The 9,558-nt window shown below is 38.7% G+C and overlaps 1 protein-coding gene and 2 non-coding genes across 3 annotated transcripts; all 3 read right to left on the bottom strand.

Moving 5' to 3' along the window:
- Position 1: 1 nt before the first annotated feature.
- Positions 2-3,210, bottom strand: rpl37 (ribosomal protein L37). The gene is made up of 4 exons (XM_067424133.1): positions 3,091-3,210; positions 2,171-2,306; positions 644-728; positions 2-101 (listed from the first exon to the last, which is right to left on the bottom strand). The coding sequence occupies exons 1-4, from the start codon at positions 3,091-3,093 to the stop codon at positions 32-34; spliced, it is 294 nt and encodes a 97-aa protein (XP_067280234.1). The 5' UTR covers positions 3,094-3,210; the 3' UTR covers positions 2-31.
- Positions 304-381, bottom strand: LOC137047223 (small nucleolar RNA SNORD72). The gene has a single exon (XR_010899187.1). It is a non-coding gene; the product is annotated as a small nucleolar RNA SNORD72 (small nucleolar RNA).
- On the bottom strand, positions 824-908 carry LOC137047224 (small nucleolar RNA SNORD72). Its single transcript, XR_010899188.1, has one exon. It is a non-coding gene; the product is annotated as a small nucleolar RNA SNORD72 (small nucleolar RNA).
- Positions 3,211-9,558: the final 6,348 nt, after the last annotated feature.

The raw sequence follows: 9,558 nt of genomic DNA on the forward strand, positions 1-9,558 counted from the left end.
ATTTCAAACGTCACTTTTTATTGGAAACAGTTTACGAGGAGCTGGACGCTGCCACTGCTGCCCGGCGGGGCTTGGGCACGGTTCCCTCACGGAATCCATTTCTGAAATGCACAAATAACATACTTCAGTCAACAAACCGCACACACAAACCAATATTTCAATGGCCTTAAGAAATTTTACACGCCCATAACATGATCAAGAGTTGAAATATGCAATTAAATCCCCACCAACTCAAAAAAAAAAAAAAAACACTATTACTGAAACCGGGCCCTAATAGCAGTCCGTCTATGAGTGCATGGGTCTAGCTTACCTCAGTACAAAATTAATATCACTGGACAGTCATTAGTTCAGACATTTATGTTTGGACATCATTGGTAAGCCACCTAATCTAACTGGACAACAAGCACTCAAGTTGGGCGAGTATCAGTGAAGAATTAACAGGAAGACTATATTTAACTACAAATAAACATGGCATCAACCTCAACCCCTATATCCTGCCAAGACACTTCAGTGTGTCAGTCATAACATGCAACGTTGAGTAAATATGAATAACGTATTAAAAGCAGAAATCTGTAAAAATCACAATTTATCAAAAAAAGTAAAGCTCTTAGTAGCATAAAAATGCGCATGCCCGTTTACTCACCTGAACCTGCGGAAAACCACCTTCATGTGTCTCATGCGGCCCGTCCCTGTGGTGCTGCGTCTCTTGGCCTTAGTGCTCCAGTTGTCTACAAACAAAACAATCATTAAACTTCACATACCTGAAAATATAAAGATGCATTTGACCAGATTGAGCACGTGTGTTCTGTTCATAAACATCTCAGGGTTACCTCAGTTCAAAATACTGTGATCACTGGACAGTCATTTGTTCAGACATTTGTTATTTTTTGGGTCATCACTGGTAAGTTGATATGCCAGACAGAACAGCTTAAACTGCATGTCACTTTTAAAGTACCCCATTTATGTTTTTTTAAAGCTTCCTAAATTTGTGTTGAAGGTCTCCTATAGTAGGTTTAATGCAACAAAGGTCAAAAAATATATTTGCACATCTAATTTCTAAAGTCTGAAAACAGTTCATTCAAAGAGACATTCTCTCAAAAGCCCTCGTTCCCTGAGCATACTCTTGGTCAGATGGCTCAGTCTGTTGTGATTAATTGGTCTACGCTGCTGATTGGTCAGGTGACAGTCTGTTGTGATTGGTCAGATGGCTCAGTCTGTTGTGATTAATTGGTCTACGCTGCTGATTGGTCGGGTGACAGTCTGTTGTGATTGGTCAGATGGCTCAGTCTGTTGTGATTAATTGGTCTACGCTGCTGATTGGTCGGGTGACAGTCTGTTGTGATTGGTCAGATGGCTCAGTCTGTTGTGATTAATTGGTCTACGCTGCTGATTGGTCAGGTGACAGTCTGTTGTGATTGGTCAGATGGCTCAGTCTGCAATGATTAGTATACGTCACTTTTTACGTCTATGCGAGGGTTCACAAACCAACCTTGATGCGAATTGACATCAGAAGATTACACCAGATGATTTTTGTTAACAGGGTTGAACATGCGCAATTTATTTTTTGAAGTATTTACATTGGTACCAAACTCGTGGTGAAAATGCTTAAAACTTGAATGTGTTGAAAGTAAGGCTATGCGTTTGACTTTGTACACAAGAGTACGTACAAAGTATACTTTGGGGTTTACAGCGCGTGTCGGAAATGAAATGCCTAATTATCTGAATTTTCACTCTAGATCTTCCTCAGCATTTGATGCAAACAGTAACGCCGCTGTCAAACTGAATTTGCAGAGCTGAAAACGGCACCTTCATGTCGACAACACAAACCAAACTCTTCCAGTCTGAGCTACAACTACATTTTTTTGAAGGTCGAAGTAGTCGTCGTTCACGGGCACCCAATGAAGATGGGCATTATGCAAATGTAGCCTAGGTATGTAACAGTGAGACTGGAATTACTGGATCTTGACTCAAAATCGATTCTCCTTTAGGAGAGAATCTTTGTGCACTGATATTTAAAACTCTGCAGACCATCCACATTCACACACAGCTATTACACACTGCATGAAAGGAAATATTTAGAAAAACACATAATAGGGGCACTTTAAGGTTACCAATGCAATTATCTATTTGAACCTGGATCTGTGCAGTCACCCCACGCCTTTGAACTTACACTTTCTCTTGCGCTTGGCAGGGTAGCCACACTTCCCGCAGGTGGACTTCTGCAGGTGATACGCCTTGGATCCACAGCGGCGGCACAGAGTGTGCGTCTTATTGCGACGCTTACCGAAAGATGACGTACCCTTCGTCTGAAAAGAAGAAGAAAAATAATGTCACATTATTGCTTGATCGTTCCCATTCGTACAGCAAGTTGCATATGTAAACAACATTTTCCAATATGCAGCTTCCAAGACACTATAATGCTAATAAATGATGGTTATGTTGTCAGCTTAATATTCAAAAATAGTGAACAAAATGCTCTTTATAGTCAGCTCACTAGATTATATTCCCTAAACAATCTCTAGGCTGTTGCCTTACAATGATGCGATGGAAGCTAAACCTGTTAATGCCTTATGTATAGGAAGAAATACAATGACAGTAGATAATCATGGATATGATTTCCAAATAAAAGGTTTAGGAAAAAGAAAAGAAACACACACTAGGCTGAGAGATAATACACAAATTCAGTCTAGAAAAGCAGCTTCAGGCTCCAAAAACACATCAGAACATGTTTGCACAGGCCAAACATGTAAACTCACGCCACTGCTTGTTTCTTATTTAGACAGTTAAACGGTCTCAAATGTATTAATACACGAGACTATGAATTTATAATGAAATTATACTAGTAGAGATCATTTTAAAGCTAGCCGGTTTATTTTCGCGAGTTCGTTACTGTACGGAAAGGCTAAGCGTCATGCTAACCGATCACATAAACTCATCTATAACCTCTCATTATCGACTTATCACAAACATAATAGATGATACTGATACTTGAATATATATGCTTGTGATATTACTAATGGAAAAGTGATTAAAAACATGCCACGAAACAGATGTTGGAGGATTTTGAAGGCAAAGCGCTGTAAGACTCACCATCTTTCCTCAGAGCTGATTCGAAAGAGACCGGAAGAGGCTCATGTGTTCCATTAAAGCCCCACCGGCGCGCCTGCGGTGCAACACCTAAATGCGTCCCCTTATTGTTGCACTGCGGACAACGACTCCTTCAAATATAAAAAATATTTTAAATGACAAGGACAAAACGTATTTTCAGCTTAATAAGTAACTGCTCTGGTCATTAAAAAATACATAAAAAAGGTAGGCATATTCCAGAAATTTCAAATATGATAAGATGTATTAATATAGATTAAGATTAAATATTAATAAAAATGTATTAATATAGTCTATTTACACACTGAAAACCGTTATAAAACCCTAAAAAATATCTTAAGAATTATGTCTTTAATTATCCTAAACTTAACATTTTACTAATGATTTCTGGATTAGCGGAATGGTTTGGTGTAATAATTAGCTTAAAGGTAAAATATGTAATTTTTCACTGCTAGAGGTCACTTTTCCAAAACAAGCTACAGTTTATGACACCGTGATTTCGCAATGCTTTTATTCTGCCACAGTCACCGCTTCCGCTTCTTCCATTCATGCGTATGTGGGGTAACACAGCACTGTTTTAATATATTAGATACTAATGAGGGTGTTGAAAGTTATGTTATAGGCTAATGCTACTCTGTGTGCATGCTTGGCTAATATAAGACACTTCTGCACTCTACAGTAACCTAGATCAATATTAGGAATGGTATAAGTAGCGTTTAAGTCTTTAATAATAAAACTATATAAAGCTATATAAAGCTATGTAACAGCGATTAGTTTTCTGTCGATGAATGTATCCAAACCATAGACTGTCAAAAAAATATGGATGTAGAGTCCGTGACGTCGGATTAACGGATTCCGATAAGCCGTTCTGAAGGGGGAGGGGCAAGGGGCAAGGGGCAAGCTGTATTGCTGTTTATGCGCAATTTGTACCAGGCTGTAAACATTTTTTCTGCTGTAAAGTTGGGAATTAAAAATAACATGGTCATAAAATGGGGCTCAATGAGATTCTGCTCCTTTCTGGAGCATGTCCCTAGTGGCCAGTCAATGAATTGCAGGTTACATTACTTCCGTATTGGCTTCAAGAGAGATCACGGTAAGTTGCCACTTGATCCAAACAGATGCTCACCTGTCTAATAAAGCACATAATATATTAAAGGCCCACTGAAGTGCTTTGAAACGCGCCACATTATTCAATGTATTGATGTAATTTCCCCCCAAACGCTCCAGCTGTTAGCAGCTTCTCCTCTTTTTTGAAATAGCCAATAGCGTTTCATTAATATACAGTTTGACTAGAGCCTTTCTGTTTGGTAAAGCCAGTTTCCTCTAACTGTTTATCATCATAATATCCTCCAAATCGCTTTGAAATGCAGCATTCTTTGCAGAATTCAAATAGGTCGATACGTTTGTTGTTTACGCCGACTCGTGCATATGATCCGCGCTGCGCTCTCGTGTCCTATCACATATATAGTGTGCTATGTGCCTTTCACCATGTAGAAATTAGTAAATGTGTGTCCAACTGACCGATTTCAGCCACAGCTTCAGCAGCGGAGGGGCGGGCTTTAGATTCTAGAGAGCATTTTGATTGGGCAGAAGATTTAATGAGAAGGTGAAGTCTGCAATGATGTCATCAAAATCTGTAATTTGTTTTAACGGAAGTGAGAGACTGCAAGTTTTGAATGCTTATATCTTCTAAATGCACATTTTGCCATTGTTTTGGAACATACCAGTTTATTCATAACTCTAAATGGTTAGTTCACCCCAAAATTAAAATTCTCTTAAAGGGTTACTTCACTGCTTTTTCATATTAAACTATGTTATTCCCTTAACTTAAACGAGTTGATACATACCTCTCTCGTCTGAGTGTGTGCTCTTAATCTCTCTGACGCGCGGTGACGATCTGATAGCATTTAGCTTAGCCCACTAAGCCCAGTTCATTCACTATGGTACCAAACAGAGATCAAGTTAGAAGTACCAAACACCTCCACGTTTTCTCTATTTAAATACAGTTACACGAGTAGTTGAACGATCAAGTATGGTGACAAAATAAAACGTGGTACTTTTCTAATCGGATTAAAAAGGAGAACTATAATGTATGGCGGAATAGCACTTCTGAGAGTACTTCGACTCAGCGCAGTAAAAAGTCCCGGCCGAAACATCTTTCCTCACACCTCCCCTTTTTAATCCGATTAGAAACGCGCCACGTTTTCTTTTGTCACCATACTTGATCGTTCAACTATTCGTGTAACTGTATTTAAATAGGGGAAACGTGGAGGTGTTTGGTACTTCTAACTTGATCTCTGTTTGGTACCATAGTGAATGAACTGGGCTTAGTGGGCTAAGCTAAACGCTATCAGATCGTCACCGCGCGTCAGAGAGATTAAGAGCACACACTCAGACGAGAGAGAGAGATGTATCAACTCGTTTTAGTTAAGGGAATAACAGTTTAATATGAAAAGGCAGTGAAGTATCCCTTTAATAATTACTTACCTAACCCTAACCCTAATGTCGTTCGACACCCTTAAGTTCATCTTCAAGACCCATAAAAGCACTAAAGACGACGTTACAAAGCCCATCTCACTACAGTGGCTCTACAATCATTTTATGAAGCAACGAGAATAGTTTTTGTGCACAATTTTTTTTTGAAATAACGACTTATATAGTGATGGGCTTATTTCAAAACAAAGTTTTGAACCGTTATGAATCGGCGAATTTATTCATGATTCGGATCGCCAATGTCACGTGATTTCCGCAGTTTGACACGCGATCCGAATCGTGAATCGATACGCTGATTCATAACTGTTCAAAACTTTGTTTTGAAATCGGCCCATCACTAAGTCGTTATTTGTTTGTTTTTTTGCTCACAAAAACTATTCTTGTCACTTCATAAAATTAGCGTAGAATCACTGTAGTGAGATGGGTTTGTAACGACGTCTTTAGTGCTTTTATGGGTCTTGAGAGAGGAAATGACGTTGGTGTCAATGAAGGCCTTTCTGAGCCATCGGATTTCAACAAAAATATCTTCATTTGTGTTCCGAAGCTGAACGGAGGTCTTAAAGGTGTCGAACTACATTGGGTAAGTAATTAATGAGGGAATTTTCATTTTCGGGTGAACTAACCCTCTCGTCCACCGTTTTGAATGACTTAAAGCAGCCTGCGATGAGCTGATGACAGACACATATGTGCCTCTAAAGCATAACAGGCCTATTGTTTTTTAATTGATAATATATTAATATAATAGTCCATACATTACCAGAGCTTGGCAAACAGAATTATCATATTGTTTTAGACATTAGACAGGTTAATTAATAAATTATAGCCAAATTAGTGTTATTTTTAATGTATCATTTAGCTAGGCTATATTAATCATATAATAAACAATCCTATCATTTACATTTTATGACATTTAAAAATATGTTTAGATAAAAATGCAAATAATTACATTATAATATTGTCATAATTTAAAGGGGGGGTGAAACACTCAGTTTCAGTCAATCTCATGTCAATCTTGAGTACCTATAGAGTAGTATTATTGCATCCTTCATATCTCCGAAAAGTCTTTAGTTTTATTATATTTATAAAAGAAATATAGGCTGTACCGAGTCTTTCCGCAAAAAACAGAGCGCCTGGAGGCGTATCGTGTGGGCGGAGCTAAAGAATGACGAGGGCGCAAAGCGGTGACGTCCTCAAGCGTGGAGAAACCCATGGCTATCTCAGCTAATAGATATATGATCCAAAATTATTCGGAGGCTGAAATAAATTGAACAGGAGAACCAGCAACAGCAGGACGTCCATCTCTGTGGTATGTAAGTTACTGTATTTAGTGGCCTCTCCACATTTCTGTGTCTTTACTCGCAGTGTATGAGGACATGATTCGGTTTATGGACTATTGTATCCGACTAGACCTTAGAAGTAGCAAAGCAAAACGGTTTTGCACGTCAGAATACTGTAACGTTATACAGAACAACAATGGAGTAACCGTTTAATCCACATTTGAATAACGAAGCACACGATCGTGTCGTTTACTGATGTTTACTCACGCGACGATAGCCAACAGCACAGACATTTGAAGCAGTTTTACTCACCGGCTGCTTCCAAAGCAGGACCGAACCTTTATCGCTGGGACCGCTCCGTCAAAAACACACTTCTTTGGTATGATTTGGTAAAGTCCTGTGACAGCAGTGGCGTGTAAATCCATTTTGAGACACGACTGAAACGATGTTGTGAAGCTTCCCGTCATTTCTGCGTTCAAATCGGTTCAAATGCAGCGCTGCCTTCCGGGAATGCTGTGCTGAAGCGTTGAAGTCGCTTGATGTCACCCATAGGAATAAAGTGGAGCGCGGCGCGCGACATAAGTGTTCACGGACGAGTGGATCTGCATCTGAGAGACTGTTTACAGCGTGCATTTCCTCTCTCGCTTTAGTCACACGCGCGCGCGCACCCTACCGGGAGAAGAGCCCGTACGGCCCATACAAGGACCTTCCGATCTATTAACGTCAAGTAGACCCATACTCGAAAAAAACTCTCCGAAACTTGTGAGAAACCGGAAGGAGTATTTTTGACACAGAAATACTCCATCAAACGTCCAACATTCGTTTTTGAAACTTTGTCTATGTTTAGGATGGGAATCCAAGTCTTTAACAGTGTAAAAAGCTCAGCATGCATGAAACCGCATTTCACCCCCCCTTTAAGTAAATTAATTCACAATTTTTAATTTTTTAATTTCAGAATTTTCAAAAAAAGTGATTACTGGTTCAGAATGACTGCTTAAAGGGACAGTGCACCCAAAAATAAAGATTCTGTCATCATTTACTCAACCTCAAGTTGTTTCAAACCTGTATAAATGTCTTTATGTTTAACATACATTCCTACTATGGAAGTCGTTGGTAACCCCAACAGCCTGGTTACAAAATGTCTTCAAAATACCTTCTTTTGTGTTCAGCAGAACAAAGAAACTTTTGAGGGAGTAAATGATGACATCATTTTGATTTTTGGGTGAACTATCCCTTTAAAGTGCACTCAAATATGCTACTAAAGAATATTTATGAAATATGTAAAATAATCAAATGTAAAATAATATAAAATGTGTTCTGCTGCACGTTCACTTGAGCTCATGGTTTCTTATGATTAATTGTTGAGCTATCATTGTTAGCTATTGTCATTTTTGAAATAATCAGTTCAAGACTTATTCTTTATTTGTGTACTTGAAGTCCAGATTTATTTGTTTTTGTTTTGTTTTTTGTTTTTGTTTTGTATTTCTTGCGGGGGGGGGGGGGGGGGGGGGGGTATCGTGTCCCTTATTTTGCCACACTGAAGGAGCACTTTTGGAGCACATAGAGAAGCTAAGGGGCTAACACAGGACAAAAATGCCATTGTTTGAGAGAGCAGAGAGTTGCTAGCAGTTTGTCCATTTAGGGCTACTGTAGAAACATGGCGACGCAAAATGGCGACTTCACTGTAAGGGGACCCGCGGTGAATTGAGAAATGCTCATTCTAAGGTAATAAAAACATAACGGTACATTCTGTAAAGTCTTTATACACCACTGAAAAACATTATGTACATTATGGCAATTCTGTCAATAAATACTCATAAAAACGACACACTGAGCCTTTAACGTATTTGGCGTTTCCATGGTTTCATCAAACCGGAAATCGAGTGTAACGCGGCACTGCACGATCCGTGTCCGTCTTAGCCTATTACTCTGGATGAAATATTATTTTTATTTTTTATATATATATGGGATAATAAGGGGCACAAGTCAATAAAATATATAAGACTGTTACGTGTTTTTTTAATATTGTATATTTTAATCCAACCCTAACATATTGTGGCTTGATTTAGATAACAAACGTAAATTGGCGAATGGAGTTTATTATTATTGCGGGAACAAAGCCAGTTTTATTGATTTTTCTTTTCCCAGTGGTCGTTTAACTGCAAGGACTCACAGCACAGTCAGCCACCCCTGGCAAAACATAAATTACGAGCTGCCAAAAACGTCTAGACGTTAAAAGATCCCAAATGACCTTCATTAGGTTGCGATGCAAAATCCTCTGATATCACAGCATATAAAGCACTCCCATGCAATTTAAATTTTTGACGCTTTTGTCCCATATATGATGTCATTACAGTAAAATAGCCTAGTCTAATTATGTTTCTAAGTAATAAAAAAAAATACACATCACATGAGGTGAAAACATACGTCCTTCCCAGAAGAAATAGTAGCCTACTTTTACTACGACTTATGTTGATTGGGGTAGTCTATAATATTGATATTATTTTATCTAATCCTTTCTGCATTATCATATGTGTAACCAAACATAATATCCAACTATCACTGCGAAGAATGCTTCCTCTTGTGCAGTCATTGATTCTGCTCGGATGTCTTCCAAATACTTGCATCGTCTTTCTTTAATGGTTTGAAACCAGATTGGGTCTGCAATACCCCCCTGCCCCAT

Source organism: Pseudorasbora parva, chromosome 18 (genome assembly GCF_024679245.1).
Source record: "Pseudorasbora parva isolate DD20220531a chromosome 18, ASM2467924v1, whole genome shotgun sequence".
NCBI lineage: Eukaryota > Metazoa > Chordata > Actinopteri > Cypriniformes > Gobionidae > Pseudorasbora > Pseudorasbora parva.